This window comes from Chiloscyllium plagiosum, chromosome 3, assembly GCF_004010195.1.
Source record: "Chiloscyllium plagiosum isolate BGI_BamShark_2017 chromosome 3, ASM401019v2, whole genome shotgun sequence".
Taxonomy (NCBI): domain Eukaryota; kingdom Metazoa; phylum Chordata; class Chondrichthyes; order Orectolobiformes; family Hemiscylliidae; genus Chiloscyllium; species Chiloscyllium plagiosum.
The window spans coordinates 10957745-10975715 of NC_057712.1; the positions used below are offsets into that span (position 1 = coordinate 10957745).

The following is a 17971-nucleotide window of genomic DNA, read 5'->3' on the forward strand; positions in this document are numbered from 1 at the left end:
AAGGCGGTGCGGGGCTGGAGGGATTCGGCTGAGACAAGGTGGGGGGAGGGGGGATGGAGAAACTGTGGAGTCCAAGTTCATCCCCTGCGGTTGGAGTGTTCCCAGTCGGAAGATAAGACGCTCCTCCTCCGACCGTCGCGTTGTTGTGGTTTGGCGGTGGATGAGTCCAATGACCTGCATATCCTCGGTGGAGTGGGAGGGGGAGTTGAAATGCTGTGCTACAGGGTGGTTTGGTTGGTTCGTCTGGGTGGCCCAGAGGTGCTCTCTGAATCGCTCCGCAAGTAGGCGGCCTGTCTCCCCAATATAGAGGAGGCCACACCGGCTGCAGCGGATGCAGTAGATGATGTGGGTGGAGGTGCAGGTGAATCTGTGGCGGATATGGAAGTTTCCTTTGGGGCCTTGGAGAGAAGTGAGGGGGGAGGTGTGGGCGCAAGTGTTGCACCTCCTGCGGTTGCAAGGGAAGGTGCCGGGAGTGGAGGTTGGGTCGGTAGCTGGTGTGGATCTGACAAGGGAGTGGCGGAGGGAGTGGTCTGTACGGAAGGCTGGTAGGGGAGGGGAGGGAAATATATCCTTGGTGCTGGGGTCTGTTTGGAGGTGGCGGAAGTGACGGCGGATGATGCGCTGTACATGGAGGTTGGTGGGGTGGTAGGTGAGGACCAGTGGGGTTTTGTCCTGGTGGCGGTTGGAGGGGCGGGGTTCAAGGGCGGAGGAGCGGGAAGTGGAAGAGATGTGGTGGAGGGCATCGTCGACCACGTCGGGGGGGAAATTGCGGTCCTTGAAGAAGGAGGCCATCTGGGTTGTGCGTTTTTGGAACTGGTCCTCCTGGGAGCAGATGCGGCGGAGTCGAAGGAATTGGGAGAATGGCGTTTTTACAGGGGGCAGGATGGGAGGAGGTGTAGTCCTTTTGGCAACACTTTGATCAGAATGGCCAGTTCAACATCCTCCTACCAAATGTTATCATACATTTGAGCAGCAGTGTGTTGGATAATGCACCATTAATATTCTAATTACTTATTATGCATCGTAAAGAAAGAATTCAAGCATATTTAATATGTGTACCAAAATTAACATTTATACATATTTTATTCAGTTGAAGAGCAAAATTTTGTCGCTCTTAACTGAAATGTAAAGCAACAATAGATTATTTACTTTATATTAAGGAATGAACTTGGCATTATATAGGAATGTTCAACACCTAAAGGCATCACTACACATTTTGCTCCAGTAGAATACTGTCGAAGAATAGTTGATGCTGCAATGTAAACAGACATTGCAATATGATCCTAACAAGTTCCCAACAAAAGAATTACTGCTGTCATGTAGATAAATGCAGTGATCAATTTATGTACAGCAAAGTGTCACAAGTGACAAAAAACCCATAAACTTTTTTATATCGGGAATAATGTTGACCAGAACACTATGCTCTTTTTCTCATAGTGCTCCGGGACCTTTTATATCCACCTAACCCAACTGACTACATATTGATTTAATTTCTGAAACAAATGAGAGTTGAGCCACTTGCATTGATATTTTAGCTATTTCCATCTTTGGTAGTGTCCTCAGATAGGTGCCCAAGCATGACTTCGTTCAGATGGGAAGTCATTTAACTTCAGTTAAGTTGAAACCGTGATTCAATATTAGAAATTTCAACAGGTTATAACCATTGCAGTCCCCAGCAGATTACTGATCCGTGAGAATTTGAGCTGCTGTCTCTTCCTTAGTCCCTAAAGTGATTTTTCTCCATTACTCCTCCCCTCCTCCTGAATATAACACTTCGCTAATAAGGAGCTTTGTAGTGATTGGAACAATGGTCAGGTGGATCTCATTGACTATGAGATCCTTGATTGGGGTTGTTAACCTTGGACAATCAGGGATACTTGGCTGACAGATATAAACAGAGGCCTAGCACTGCCCTTCGATGTGAAGGGCACTGCTTGTCACTGGCCACTTGGGTGTTTCCTTTCTTCCTGGTGGTGGAAACCAAATAAAATTTGTGCACCTTGTGTCTTTCACTGTATCTCACACCTGCACACACACACAGCATGGGTGCTGGGGAAAAATAAGCACTACCGCAGTTAGGCGGTAGTGTGGGGATAATAAAATAAACAGGAGTGTCAGGGATTCTGTTTATAAAAATAATTTAAAAAAATAAATAAACAGGGACCTGGCCAAACTGAGCATAAACAGGTCCAGGCAGCAGGCTGTGAGGGGGTTGTTAGGGCCAACTGTCTGCCCCTCTTCTGTAGTTACATTCGAACCCGGGTGTCTCTGGAGAAGGAGCACACGGTGTCCACCAACACCCTTGTTCAGTGAGAGGTGGGCACCGCAGGGAGTGGAGTGTATTATTTCTCCCTCCAACTCTATTTGATTTAATCCCCTTCACATTCCTGATCATGTAGCATTGCCCATTGTTGAGAAGGGCACCACTTGTCACTGGTCACCCTGGTGTTTCCTTTCTTCCCTCGTGGTGGAAAATGAATAAAGATTTATACACCTGTTGTCTTTCACTTTGTCTCACACCTAAAAAAAACATAAACACGAGATTCAGAAAGTCTCTTCATTCTAGAGACTGGTTCTGAGCAAGCTGGTCAAAGCCCATGTACTGTGCAAGTGTAAATAAAGTGTGACTTGCTGATAGGATACCAGTCTCTGTGCAGTCATTTCAATATGAAGCAAGCACATTCTTCAATTCTGCTAGTTGAACTGGAAAGGTAGAGCTTCTTCAGGTTCATAGCATCTGGGATTACTTAGCAGATGCTCTTTGCCACAAAGTAATAAGATAGAGCTTAAGAGGGGCATGAGATCCCACACCCCAGAGAGGGAACACAGTAAAAACTCATAAAAATGTGGAAATATGAAACTGGTCTGAATTGGAGTTCTATATTAAGGTGTACAATATTACTCTGGACCAGCCCTGCCATTTCCACATCTTATTGCTTTTTCCTTAATACAAGCTTTCCAACACTAAGCTCTCTTGGCTATGAATTTAAAAGATTCAGGAGACAAGCAAAATACATTTAAACTGGTAAATGGAGATGTACTGGTCTGACTGATGTTCCAAAAAAGGTCACCGGACCCAAAACATTAACTCTGCTTTCTCTCAACAGATACTGCCTGACCATCTGAGTTTCCACAGCAAATGCTGTTTTCATTTCTGGTCTGAATAGTCTTATATACTTCAAAAGGACCAGTTAGCTAAGTGTGTGTCTCAATCACAAGTATTTATGGTGTTTTACCATTATTTTTCCTTCTGGGAAGGACTGAGCATCTTTGCTGTCTTGGATGTCAAAGTGGGCAACTCCCAGGAGGGAAATAAACCAAAGGGCTCAATCAGAAATAAAGCATTAATGTATCAGGAAAGACAGGGGACTACACCAGACTATCTCTGATGGTAACGTATAGCCCAGCAAATAAATGAACAAGACTGATTTCTTTGCTCTTCATTATTTCAGGAACATTTTATTGAATCTGGAGACAAATGTTTTACTTACCTTTTAGGACAGAAATAGTTATATTTGCAGATGTACTTTGATTTACCATATTTGTGAATGTACATCTGTACACAGTACTGTTGGCAAATTTGTAATTTATCATATATTTCCAACACTTGGTGTCATTGACAGTTTGTACAACTTCATATGAAACTCCATCTGAAATTAAAATAATAGATCCTCATTTATATGAAGCATTTCATAATGTAAGGATATCCAAAAACATTTCACAGCCAGTAACATATCTTTGAAGTTATAGTCACAGTCCTAGGTTGGATTCTTAATTTTCACTGTAAAAGGTGAGGGCATGGTGACTCAGTGGTCAGGACTGCTGCCTCACAGCACTAGGGACCCAGGTTCAATTCCAGACTGCGTGGGTTTCCTCTCACAGTCCAAATAATGTGCATGTTAGGTGAATTGGTCATGCTGAATTGCCCATTGTGTTCGTGGATGTGTAGGTTAGGTGTATTAGTCAGGGATAAATATAGGGTAGGGGAATGGGTTATGCTTTGGAGGGTCAGTGTGGACTTGATGGGCCAAATGGCCTATTTCCACACTGTAGGGATTCTATGAATCCCACATGCAGTATTTTTGGGTAACGATCACAGACTGTGTTTTTCTATGATGTTAATTGAGGGATAAATATTGACTTAGAACCAGGGGTAATTAATTTATTCTTCTTTGAAATAATAGCATGGCATCTTTCATATCAACCTTAGAAGGCATAGTTATTAATATGAAATCTCAAGAGGAAAAGTGACCTCAGACAGTGTAGCATCCTTTCAAAACTGCACTCAAGTATTCACTGAAAAGTTTGCAATTAAAACTCTGGGAGTGGAAATTGAACCCCTGACCTTGTGATTCATGACAAAATTGATAATAAGTAGAACTGCTGCTGAAACACCTAAAAATTAAGAAGATAAAATGAATTATTCACACTAGTGATACACCAGCAATCAAGATAGTTGTACAATATTGATTCAAAGTGCTAAGACCCTGTCAGTTTCAAGCTGTCATTCTCATTCTTGAAATGATCACAAATGTAAGGATATTCAGCAAGATGTTTGGATTGCCAGTTTTAACTTACAAGCTACAACTCAAGGCAAAGATCTACCTTCATCTGCAGCTATTACATTCAGATGAAAAGGGTTGTACATTCCTGCCTGCCCACACAGATGCACATTATTCACAGGAACAGGACTGAAGGCTATTTAGACAATTATTTCAACTTCATCCAGAGCAAGGGGAGGCGATGGCTTTGTGGTGTTATCACTAGACTATTAATCCAGATCCTGATTTGAATCCTACTGTGGCTGGTAGTGGAATTTTAATTCAACAAAGATCATCCATTAAGAGTCTAATGATGACCATGATACCATTACTGAGGGAAAAAAAGTACACCTGATTCACTAAGCCCTTTAGGGAAGGAAAGTGCTGGCCTTACAAGTGACTTCAGACCCACAGTAGTGTGTTTGACTCTTAATTGTCCTTTTGGCAATGAGAGATGGACAATAAATGCTGGCCTAGTCAACAGCACCCACATCTCATGTACAAGTAAATCGAGAAAAAAGTGTTGAGCTAATACTTTTGCTGTTTATGTGAAAAATCTTTCAAAAGTTCCTCATATATCTTTGCATTGCTTTTCTTCTTTTTAATAAAGTCATGTAATTTTCTTGAAAGAATAATTGACAATCTCATGAGAGTATGCTCATTGACAAATCACCATGGTAAAACAAACTGCAAAAACAAAACTTATGATTATCCAAGCCAGGTTTCACTCTTGAATGTAGCTCGTTCAGTATTACCATTAGATCAGCTAATAACAGTATGCCTGGATGGACACAGCCCCATTAAAGTATCATGGCACTGGAACATAAGAACAGGAGTAGGTCATTCAGCCTGTCAAGTCTGTTTGACCATTCAATGAGACAATGGCTGATCTGTAGCCTAACTCCATGTACCTGTCTTTGGTCCATATCCCTTAATACCTTTGCTTAACAAAACGTTATGTCTCAGATTTAAAATTAAGAACTGATTCAGTATCTAGTACTGTGTGTGTGAGGAGAGAGTTCCAAGCATCTTTTACCCTTTGTATATAGAAGTGCTTCCTGACATCTCTCCTAATTATCAGGTTATGTTGCCTAGTTCTGGAATCCCCAACATGGAAAAACATAATCGTTATCTCCCTTGCCTTTTCCTGCTAATATCTTGAAGATATTCAAAACCTGATGTGAATTATCCTTTATTCTGGGTGCTTTCCCTGGCCTGCTCACTTCCAAGATCTCCAGTCTGCTGAAATATGAACACCCATTGGCCATGTTTGAAACAGACTGGCAGCCACTCTGGAATCGCAAACATAAATAAGTTTTGACCTAACTTTAAAATGGGCCTAGAAGATTTTGGAATCAATGGATTTATTCAAATAAAGTAAATGGGATAAATAAAGGCAAGTGACAATAAACTTCACACAGGCAATCATTCAATTCCCATTTTGAAGGTATATATTTGTCAAACACAGCAGTTATTTGGAATGAGTGACTATAAACCATGACTTGATGAAAATTTTCATAGCTTAGATGTAATATTTCATGATCACAAAAAAAGGATTTTAACATTTTAATTTAAGATGAGAAATCAGTGTATTTCAGAAGTTCACAGTATTCATATAATTCTTCATACTTTGACCTAAAGGAAACGTGAATAAAAATATAAAATTGCGTAGTTATACCTGAGCTTCCTCTTGCTTCCAATGTGACAGTATAATTTTCTCCATCATCCTTGATGCAACATTTGACAGGGATAGTCTTATTTCTTGCAATTGAATATTGTGATGGAATAGTTGTAATCTCCTCAGGGAGAAGAACAATGTTTGAATCTCCAGTAGCTTCATGGATCATTGAACCATTTGCAAAATTAAAATAACAGTAGTATCTACCTACATAATGCAATGTGAAACAGACACACACATTCAGTAAAATGATGGAATGAGTAACAGGGGCTGATCTTTCATTAGACAGAGATGACCAGTGATAGTTTAGCCTGAGAGCTGCCACTTTTCAGGTGAGGGGAAATGTCCCTGCATCCCCTGAGGGTCCATTCCTAAAGATGGCAATGGTGGCAGAGCTGGAGTTGATGATTGAGGAGGATCTGGAGGTGGAGTTGGCTGGACATTGTCTTATCACCTAATTAGGTTGTCTGCTAGAAGCTGGGGTGGAGCCGAGAAAGAATCACTCGATGGCTATACACACTCCCTTATCTAAATAATGACATTGGCAGACTAGAGGAATTCTCACTGACTTCTTCCGAAAATCTTAAACCTCCTCCCCTGCCAGTTTGCTTTGAAAGGGATTAAGGTGTGAATAATTGGCATCACCCTGGCCTCCACCAATTTGGAACCACCCCCCCCAATTGTGAGTGTTCCTGCCCTGCAGAAAAACAGAAGAACATCTGATTGGGCATATGTGAGGTTTGGGAGCAGGAATATCCACACCAGCTCCTGAGCTCCTTCCAATAATTGATTTGCAAGCACGCTGCTCTGCAACTGGTAGAATAATGACAGCATGAAATAGTTCTCACATGTTCAATCCACATTGTCCATCTGCTGCTGAGTCTTGCACACAATTGTCCTACCTGATATCTCACTGCGCTCACACTGTTACTCAGCCTGAAACGCCCTGTGATTGTCACTTTGCAATGACTAGACAGTGGGTTTTGTCATTGTACAGCACAGCTCATTGTTCATTCTTTCTCAGTCTGGAGCTACGTTCTTGTATTGAGCCTAGCTGGTGCTGATTCCGCTGCTACCTCTATCTATATCACCTTGGCCTGATCATAGCCTTCCCTATTGCTGTCTCTGGGAAATAAGTCCTCCCTCCACTCCCAGATAATTAGAAGAAAAACCCATAGCAAGACACTGCTTATACACAAGTTCTATTTCCTGCTGTGACTGTGGCCTCTTGTGGTGTGGGAAGAGGGTGTGAAGCTTGGCTGAACTAATGCTTCTGGCTTTTATTGAGTGAATAGCTGACTGTGTCCCTTAAATAAGGTGTCAGGACACTTAGCTCCAGAAAATAATGGCGAGGGGAGGAGTTTCCTGCACTTCCAGCACATGTTTGCCAAGCTAGATGTGTGTACGTATGTAGTTAGCTGAGATCTCTGCAATTGCAGAACATAGATACCACCCAACTGGAAGTGACATTTCCTTTCATGTTTGCTGCCAAACTTAGATTCAATAATAGAAGATTTCATACTGGATTTCTTATGCTAAGATTCAAAAGAAATGAGTGAAAATAATAGAAAATAATCCAAAAATAAATTAGCACTCATATCCAAAGCCTAAAAGCCAAAGAATGTGGAATAATGTCAGAAGTGTATGCTATTAGATTTTGGAACCATCAGTTATTTATAAATCAACAACTTGCGCTTTGCTATAATTTTACTGTAAATGGCCTTACCTTTCCACATTGAAGTTGCACTTATTGCAAGATTGGATGTAGATATAGGATCATTCACAAAGTTATAATGACGTGAAGAAATAATTGCTTTTTCCTTATCTTTAGGTCCTTTGATGAACCAGTTCACAGACTCTACCTTGTCATTAATTGTACAATTTATCCTTAGAGGTTTCTGATAATAAATGGTTTCAGGATAAACTGTAATCATCACCAGTCCTAAAAGAAAATTGCCAGTTAATACAATTAATATTTTAACAGCACATCTTAAAACAAATTTTAAAACTTATTATTACTCAGCATCACAATTGTAATTGAGGAGGCATTTAACAGGAACTGTAGGATAATTCTTATGCTATTGGATTTGTAATCCTGGATACTCAGTAATGGTGACCAGTGATCCATAGACTCAGAGTCAGAGAGATATACAGCATGAACAGAGCCCCCAGTCCAACTCGTCCATGCGGACCAGATATCCTAAATTAATCTAGTCCCATTTGTCAGCTCTTGACCTGTGTCCTTCCAAGCTCTTCAGATTCATACACCCATCTAGATGCCTTTTAAATGCTGTAATTGTACCACCTCCACCACTCCCTCTGGCAGCTCATTCATTGCAATGCGCCACCCTCTGCATAAAAAAGGTGCCCCTTAGGTCTCTTTTAAATCTCTCCCTACTCACCTTAAACCTATGCCCTCTTGTTTTGGACTCCCCTACCCTGGGAAATAGATCTCGACTATTTACTCTATCCATGCCCCTCATGATTTTATAAACCGTTAAGGTCACCCCTCAGCCTCTGATGCTCCATAGAAAAGAAGCCCAGGCTAGTCAGCCTCTCCCTAAATCTCAATTCCTCCAACCCTGGCAATGTCCTTGTAAATATTGTCATAAAAACACCATCTAGTTCACTAATATTGTTCAAGGAAAGAAATTTGGCCTCTTTAATCAATCTCCCCTGTACTTCAGACCAATTGTAGCAAGACTGATTCTTAATGGGGAGGTAATGGTCTAGTGGTATTATCGCTGGCCTATTAATGCAGAGCCTATTAATGTTAGGGGGACCCAAGTTCAAGTCCTGCCACAGCAGATAGTAGAATTTGAAAATTAAAAAATGTCTGAAATTAGGAATTTAATGAAAACCGTGAATTAATTGTCAGGAAAAATCCATCTGTTTCATTCGTGTCCTTTTCGGCAATGAAACTGCCATCCTTACCTGGTCTGGCCTACAGCAATGTGGTTGGCACTTAAGTGCTCTCTGGGAAAATAGGGATGGAAAATAAATGCTGCCTCACCATCAACACCTTCATTCCCTGAATGAACAAAGGAAACAAAACTGTCCTTTGAAATACTGAAGCAAGGCTGAGAGCTGACCTTATAGAAGTTGGAAATAAAGAGGAACGTGGATAGGGTGAATAGACAAGTTTTATCTCCCAGGGTAGGGGAGACCAAAACTAGAGGGCATAGGTTTAGGGTGAGAGAGGAAAGATGCAAAAGGGACCTAAGGGGCAACTTTTTCATGCAGAGGGTGGTGTGTGTATGGAATGAGCTGTCAGAGAAAGTGATGGAAGTGGGTACAATTGGAACATTTAAAAAGCATCTGTATGGGTATATGAATAGGAAGGGCTTAGAAGGATATGGGCCAAATGCTGGCAAATGGGACAAGATAAATTTAGGATATCCAGTCAGCATGGCCGAGTTGGACCAAAGGTACATCTCTATGACTCTACGACTAAGGGCGGCACGGTGGCAAAGGGCGGCACGGTGGCACAGTGGTTAGCACTGCTGCCTCACAGCGCCTGAGACCCGGTTTCAATTCCCGCCTCAGGCGACTGACTGTTTGGAGTTTGCACGTTCTCCCCGTGTCTGCGTGGGTTTCCTCCGGGTGCTCCGGTTTCCTCCCACAGTCCAAAAATGTGCAGGTCAGGTGAATTGGCCACGCTAAATTGCCCGTAGTGTTAGGTAAGGGGTAAATGTAGGTGTATGGGTGGGTTGCGCTTCGGCGGGTCAGTGTGGGCTTGTTGGGCCGAACGGCCTGTTTCCACACTGTAATCTAATCTAATCTAAGACATTCAGTTGCATGACATGGTCACGCCAAACACAGAGGGAGTGGAATTCTATAGTAGGTCTTAAAGTTGAATGTGAAGCCCATAAAATGGTAATATCCTGTGAATGGCATTCTGCACAACAGCAAGTCTGCAACTGTAATGAAGCTATGTGCTCGCTCCTTCTCCTTCTTCCTGGCAAAAGTGTAGAAAATGTGTTCAGTTTTAGTGATAGGGACAATCAGTGAGGTTCATTTTGCAGCAGAGAATGGGAAGTTTTGAGGTGTTGTCAGTTTCCCCTGCTGCATCCTAAAAGGAGCCTGCTGTATTAACATTCACGGACACTGTCAATATAGCCTTTTCCCTGCATTGTAGCTGCATGTGTATCTACACAGATTTCAGTGAGATCAACTTTAGGGAAGTAGAAACATCTGATTGCTTCACTCTGGGATTCAGGTACGAGAATTGTTTCCAGGACAGATATAGTCTCTAGTGAAAGGTTTCCCCTTCTTCTTCCTCTTCCAAAAGCCTGTCCTGTCCTATTGCACATTCTCCCTTGTCATGCTGTAGCCTGTGGTGTAAGGGTTATTGCAAGCATGGCTGACAGTAAGGTACTTGAAGTAAGGACCAAGTCCTCCAGGCTCCCTGTGGGCTTAAGCAACTTTAAAGAACCAGCAATAACTTCCACAATGTGCAGTTAAATTCACCAGATATCAATAAACACCTAATGTGTCTAATTGATGGTCCATTTTGTTAGTGTTCTTTTGTGAGGATGAGGGGTTATTACCCATTGCTGCGTTCAGTTATGTAAGGCTAAGAGAAGATGGTGAATTCTAAAAAACAGTGCTGATGTAAAATCATTGTTACTCCTTTCATTTCCATGGGACACTCCCTGTGCATGTGCTAACACCCTCACCAAGATGGCCTGTAGAAATGTGCATCTTCACCAGCAATGCTACCTTAGAGTTATAGACACACACTTAGTGCTTAAAAAAAATAGGGAAGGGAATTAAATTTAATGTCTGCAACTTCGAAGTGGCAGTAAAAGTTTTATTTTGTGTTTAAACAATGGTTGGTGAAACTGTTGATAAGTTATCAATTGATGGACTGTCTGGAAAAAGCAGTTAAGACAGCATCTGCCAAGAACTTGCAAATATTAATTATTAACATTGTCGTAGTCTTTTCAATACTTACAACATCGAGTTCTTACCTGATAATTTCATTTTAAAGGATTGTAAATCCACTTTGAAACTATAATTGATCAGATTAGCTGCATCTTGGACATGACGCCAAAGGATGTTTGACTTTATATCTCCATTAATTATAAGATCGTATTCAACTGTGCTCCCATTTCTAGTCAATATAAAATTTAAAGAAGATTTTTGTATGAACATGTATAAGAATAAAGAACAATGAAGAGCATTTTAGCTCTTGAGAAATTGGGAAGAGCTGCTTTAACACTAACAAGCTGTAGTGCCTGGGTGTCTGAGGTGGACATTATGTCAGTATATGGATATTGAGTTGTTTTGCTCAGATAAGACTCTAAGGCAGTTTATCTACTGGCTGAGGTATCTGCCAATGATGCTCTATTCATTCAGAGTGGGTGAAGCAGAACCAGAAATACCAAAAGCTAAGGACATAATTTCTGCTAGGGGTACCATGAAACCTCCCTCACCAACACTCAAGCTTAGATGTCCAGAACCTGCATCTGATACTCGCCCAGCACTTAACTTACCTCACAATAGAATTCAGGGTTATAAAACTGTGGTTGCCTTCTGTTTTGATGCCAGATTTTATTTTTAAAGGTAGAATAGATAAATGCCTTTGTTGTTTCCACAGCCCCATCCAATCCCAATCACCTCCTCCATTCAATATTCAGGTGATTAAGTGGTTAGCACTCAGCACATAATTGTATAATTGATCTGAATTGAGTTCAATAACTTCACATCATGAATACTGACATACTATTTGATTTTTGATTTGCCAAATGTCTAGCTGTATCTTGTTTTCATGTTTTGCTTTCATACACATCTCTCCTTTATTCTACCCTTTACACCTATTAGCAAATGTGGATTTGGTGATAGTGAATTATTTCAAACAACAATAGAGCATAAAAAATAGAAACTGGAATAGACAGTTTGGCCTCTCAAACCTGTCCTACCATTCGATAGGATTGTAGTCGATCTAACATTCCTCACATTCAGTTTCCTGCCTTTTCCATGTAATCCTTGATTCTGCGGCCAGTCAAAAATCTATATTTTTTTTTACATTCTCTACAGTGTGGAAACAGGCCCTTCAGCCCCACAAGTCTACACCGACCCTCTGAAGAGTAACCCACCCAGACCCATTTCCCTCTGACTAATGCACCTAACACTATGAGCAATTTAGCATGGCCAATTCACTTGACCTGCACATCTTTGGACTGTGGGAGGAAACCGGAGCACCCGGAGGAAACCCACACATACACGGAGAGAACATGCAAACTCCATGCAGACAGTCACCCAAGGTTGGAATCGAACCTGGGTCCCTGGCACTGTGAGGCCGCAGTGCTAACCACTGAGCCACATGCCACCCTGCCTTAAATATGCACAAGGATTCACAACCCTCTGAGCGAATAAATTCCTCCTTATCTCAGTCTGAAATTGATGGCCTTTAATTCTGATACTATTCTCCCTGGTCCTAGATTCCCTCATGAGGGGAAACATCCTCTCAGCATTTACCCTGTCTAATCCCTTAAGAATCCTATGAGATCACCTCTCATTCTTCTAAACTCCAAGGAATAGGGTCCCAAACTGTTTAACCTTTGGTCATAAGACCATCCCTCCATACCAGGATCCTCCTAGTGAACTTTCAATGAAATGGTATCTTTCCTTAAATAAGCAGAACAAAACCACTCACAGTATGCCAGAGGTGGTCTCACCAGCACCTTGTACAGTTGCAGTAAGACTTTCCCCTACTCTTATACTCCAGCCCCCTTGAAATAAAGGCCAATATTCCATTAGCTTTCCTGATTACCTGCTGCTAACATTCTGTGTCTTGTACACAACTACCCCCTAGATTGGTCTTCCTGAGAGTCAACCCAAGGAAAGCGACTGGCCTGGATGGTGTCCCCGGCTGAGCACTCATATCCTGTGGGGACTAGCTAGTGGAGGTATTCACTGACATCTTCAACCTCTCCCTCCTACAAGCTGAAGTTCCCACCTGCTTCTAGAAGACCACCATCATCCCAATACTTAAGTATATGCACTGTGCCTTAATGACTACCACCCAGTGGCTCTGACCTCTATAATCATGAAGTGCTTCGAGAGGCTGGTCATGGCCCAGTCTCATAGCCTGCCTCGACCACCTACAATCTGCATATCAATGAAACAGGTCCACAGCAGATGGCATTTCCCTAGCTCCGCACTCATCCTTGGAACATCTAGACAACGAGGACACCGATGTCAGACTCCTGCTCATTGAATGCGGAGCTGTAGTCAACACCATTATTCCCTCCAGACTGATCTCAAAACTCCATTCCTAGGTCTTGGCTTTGTCCTCTGCAATCCTCAGCTTCCTACCCACAGACCGCAATCTGTGAAGAAAGACAAGTTTGCCAATGACACCACTGTGGTAGAATGAATAGCAAAAAGGGCGAGTCAGAATACAGAAAGGAGATAGAGGGCTTGGTGTCATAGTGCAATGAGAACAACCTCTGTCTCAATGTTGGCAAAACTATAGAAGGGAGGAAAACACGCTCCCACCTGCATCAATGGACCTGACGTTGAGGGGATTGAGACTGTAAAATTCCTAGGAGTGACAATCACCAACAAACTGTCCTGGATCTCCCCACTTGAATGCGATGGTCAAGAAGGCACAACAACACCTCTTCTTTCTCAGGCAGCATAGAAAACTCAGCATGTCCATAAGGACCCTCACTAACTTTTACAGATGCACCATTGAAAGCATACTGTCCGAGAGCATAATGACCTGGTGAGGGAACTGCTCTGCCCAGGACCATAAGAAACAACAGAAGGTTGTGTGCACAACCCAGACCATCACAGAAGCCACCCTTCCGTCCATTGACTCCAGTTACACCTCATTGCTTTGGAAAGGTTGCTAACATCATCAAAGTCCATCCCACCCTGGTAATGATCTCCTACAACCTGTACCATCAGGTAGAAGATGCAGAAGCTTGAATACTCGCACTAACAGGTTCAAGAACAGCTTCTTCCCGGCCGTTATTAGACTGATGAATGGAATTCTAACTTCAAATAATGTTAATCTTGTTAATGTTGATCTTGTTCACGCATATCCTGTGAGGTGTAACCTGTATGCCTCACTCTGTCCAAGTTTTTTTCACCCTATGACCTGCACGTCCTCGCTTAATATGATCTGCCTATACTGTTCGCAAACAAAGCTTTTCACTGTACTTAGGTACACGTGACAATAAATCAAATCAAAGTCCCTTTATGTTGCATTTCTCTGCGGTTCTTCTCCATTTAAATAATACTCTGATCTTTTGCTCCCCTTTCCAATGTTAATAAATTCGCATTTTCCCATCGAATAATCTATTTGCCTACACTGCCACTGCCCTGCCTCCTTGAGAAGAAGGGGAAACTACAGTAAGGTCAAGGTGACTGATCCTGTTCCCATTTTATGATTGGTGTTGAACAACCTGAGGACTGCTGTGTGCACATGTCTAGCAGATGCTGAGTTGCTAGAACCAGATACTTGCATGACTGAGGCAGCATGATCCCACTGGTGCTGGTGCAGTTCTGCAGCCTTTATTTCAGCTTGCCCAGTGCCTTAGACAAATCTTCCTGCTGGTCTTGTGTCAGCTTGTGTATTTGGATAAAGTGCTTCATTGCTGACACGATGGGTTCTCTCCTAGCAGGGGCTGAGCAGGTGCCTGGTCTCCTGAAGTTCTCCGAGTGCCAATGTTTCTTCCTTGGTCAGTTGTGGAGACGTGGCAGAGATTCATTCGACAGCATGTGCTCCTGACACAATCCAGGCTAAAGTACCCATGAGGGGCCATTATCTTCAGTTGGTAGAGAGTACAGGTGACAGCATTCCTCTCAGGGGAGCTATTGCTTTTTCCTCAGAGGTGATGGGGGAGGCAGGACCAGCCTCTTAGCTGATGACACCATGCTTACAGGAGAGGAAAGTAGGAATGCATCACGAACAAGGGGTAGATGTTTGAGCAGGTTAAGAATACATGTACTGTGGGAGGAAATGAGAGAGTAGCACAGCAATGGACAACAATTGATGACGGGGGGAGATGGAGGTTTCAACATTTTGTCAGGACCAGTCCCGGTCCTCACCAACCCATCAAGCAAAGATCCTGTCTTTATAAGAAGTCTTGAGCCAAAGGTCAGGTGCCTCACCACCCACCTTGGCTCTCTCTGCTCTGTTTTGGGCTGTTTTCTCCTGGAAGGAGAAAAAGAAGAGGACTGAGATGGAAGTGGCTGCTAGTGCAGCTGCAAGAGGGAGAAAGGCGATGGGGTGTCCCGAGTGAGATATTGCATTCACCTGGTCCTTGGGAAAAGAATCTCTCAGCAAAAGCGACATCTGATTTCGGGTAAATTTCAGCCTCATTCTAAATAAACCACACTGGCTATGATTTGATTTGTAAGTCTTTGAAATGTAGCCTGGGGTTGTTTGAAATCCATTCACATGATTCAACATTGATGCTTCATTTCTGTTTTAAATGGACGACTCTTGATCTTTACACAATAATCCTGTTGCTGTGACCTACATAGGTATGATCTTAAAGATGCCGTGGAATGTGGTCGTCGAATATCTATGATTAGTCATTTTTCAATAAACTGTTTGCAACTCCTTAACTTGCTCAAATAATCTGTAATCTTTAGAAGCAAATCTGACAGGTGGAAGTTGGGAAGAAGTTAGTGAGGAAGTTGTGATCATTGGGCAGGGGACCAGTTAGCTATGGTCTATTGGAGGAGCACAAAATGCACTTGGCTTTTCCAATTCACAGTCCTTGTCTACCTTCTTCAGCTGCTGAGTTTCCTCACTAAAGTATGTGTAAATTGATTTGCCTCCTAATAGCAAGTTGCTCATCTAATTGCATCTTGCTACCATAAAAACTAAAAGGGGACAGATTCAAGCAGGGTGGTGCAGAGTTGAGATTTATTTGTTTTATCTTCCTACAATTCCTCTGATCCAAACCCATTTCTGGAATTCAAAATCCCTCCTATTCATTTATTATCAGGCCAATGGTTACAACTATAAAAATATAAACAGGCAACATAAGCCAGAGAGTGGGGCTCAGATGGAGAAAAATCTGAGAACTAGGAATGCAAGATTAATACAAGATATTCAAATATTAACCAATAGTAAGCCAGCTGTAAACAATTGAATATGTTCTGAATGTGCTTTATCTGAGGAAACAATTGCCAAAGAAATAAAAGCTAAAAAAAATCGAGAAACAACTGTCAAAAATAAATCACATTGGAACTAATGCATCTGTTGTAACCATTAATCTTAATTCAATTGGTTAAAAATTTACCCAATCTGAAGTCCATCAACACAGCGGAACCCTGGCAAGTTACTGTAAGAACTGGCAAGCTGCAAACAATGATAATACATCAAAGTTACTTACAGGAGTGCAATTCAAATCTTTCTATTCCCTCATACTACAGTTAGTTTGGATATAACGCAATAGTTACATTCTCGTGCAATCTTGCATTTTAAAAAAACTGTGCAATAACCGCGCTACGTAAAATAATGGGGTCTGAATCACATTATAGCCAATATGGGTAAAGCAAGGTCATATTCTACAAATAACTATCTAAATTCTTCAACCAATTAAAGCCAATCTGGGCTGGAGAGCATGTGTTATTGCAGAACAGTCTGTATCAACAAAAGGGGCTGAACAATTTGGGGAGAGGGGTGTGTTTTAAGTAATGCATGAATAGGAGGGAAGTGGGACTACTATCTTCTTGCAAGTATTGTCCATTGAGGAAGGTGTAACCTCTGATCATAGCACCTGCATGCCTTGGACCCACCATTGTCCACACCTCAAACAAAATAGTGAATCCCAATCATAGTGCCCTCGCCAATCATATTGAGCTTTAAACAAGCTCAACCAACCCATTATTTATTTATTCACATATGGTGGGTGGGCTGCCAATGTTTGGGTGTATTTTAGGGTTGATGGTTGGGAAAAAAGTGTGTTTATACCTCTTATATTACATTACACCCTTGCACAGGAAAATACCTAGTGGTGGGCACATAATATCCAGCTCAGAGTTATTATTTTGAGTCAAACATGACTTCTTCACAACTGAAGGGGGTGGAAATGTGATAGGTTTTACATCATTGAGAGAAATACATCTCCACTGATCAGGGTGTATTGAGGCCACTAATTGGTGACCTTTGATTGGCTGGTGGAAGGACTTCTAACTTTCACTTGGTCAGATGACTTGACTCACACCTTCGAGCTGACCTGATTGCTCGAAACTCTGTAATCACAGTGATGTCACTGGGAGTGGTAGTCACTGCTGGGATGACAAGACTTTTCTAGAATCAGAGTGATGGAGCACCAGGACACAGGAACATCCAAGGTCTTTTGGTAAGGTAGGGGGTAGCAGCATTGGAGTCATGACAGATCAAGCAGGTAAGGAGGGAGCACCCAGGCTTAGAGTTAAGCTGGAGGGAGGTTTAGGCAGTTTAGGTTGGGGGGTAATGTGGGGAGGGTGTGATAAGGTGGTAGGGGATTCCTATTCTCAATAAAGGAAAAATAATGGAAACAACATGTGGCAGAATAATGTTGTCAGTCATTGTGAGTGCAACTAACAGCATGGGATGGCACAGCGGCTTAGTGGTTAGCACTGCTGCCTCAGAGTGCCAGGGACCTGGGTTTGACTCCTGCCTCGGGTGGCTGTCTGTGTGGAGTTTGCACATTCTCTCTGTGTCTACATGGGTTTCCTCCCACAATCCAAAGATATGCAGATTAGGTGAATTCACCATGCTAAATTGCCCATAATG

General features: G+C 42.2%; 1 protein-coding gene across 2 annotated transcripts in view; it reads right to left on the minus strand.

Moving 5' to 3' along the window:
• The window catches only part of LOC122540902 (adhesion G-protein coupled receptor F3-like), an 82095-nt gene that overhangs the window by 28669 nt on the left and 35455 nt on the right, over positions 1-17971 (minus strand). For both annotated transcript variants that reach the window (XM_043677193.1, XM_043677186.1), the window contains exons 7-11: positions 16491-16549; positions 11193-11335; positions 7946-8161; positions 6220-6426; positions 3492-3650 (exon numbers count right to left, since the gene is read on the minus strand). In XM_043677193.1, the coding sequence (XP_043533128.1) occupies positions 3492-3650; positions 6220-6426; positions 7946-8161; positions 11193-11335; positions 16491-16549 (784 nt within the window). The remainder of the gene's footprint in view (positions 1-3491; positions 3651-6219; positions 6427-7945; positions 8162-11192; positions 11336-16490; positions 16550-17971) is intronic.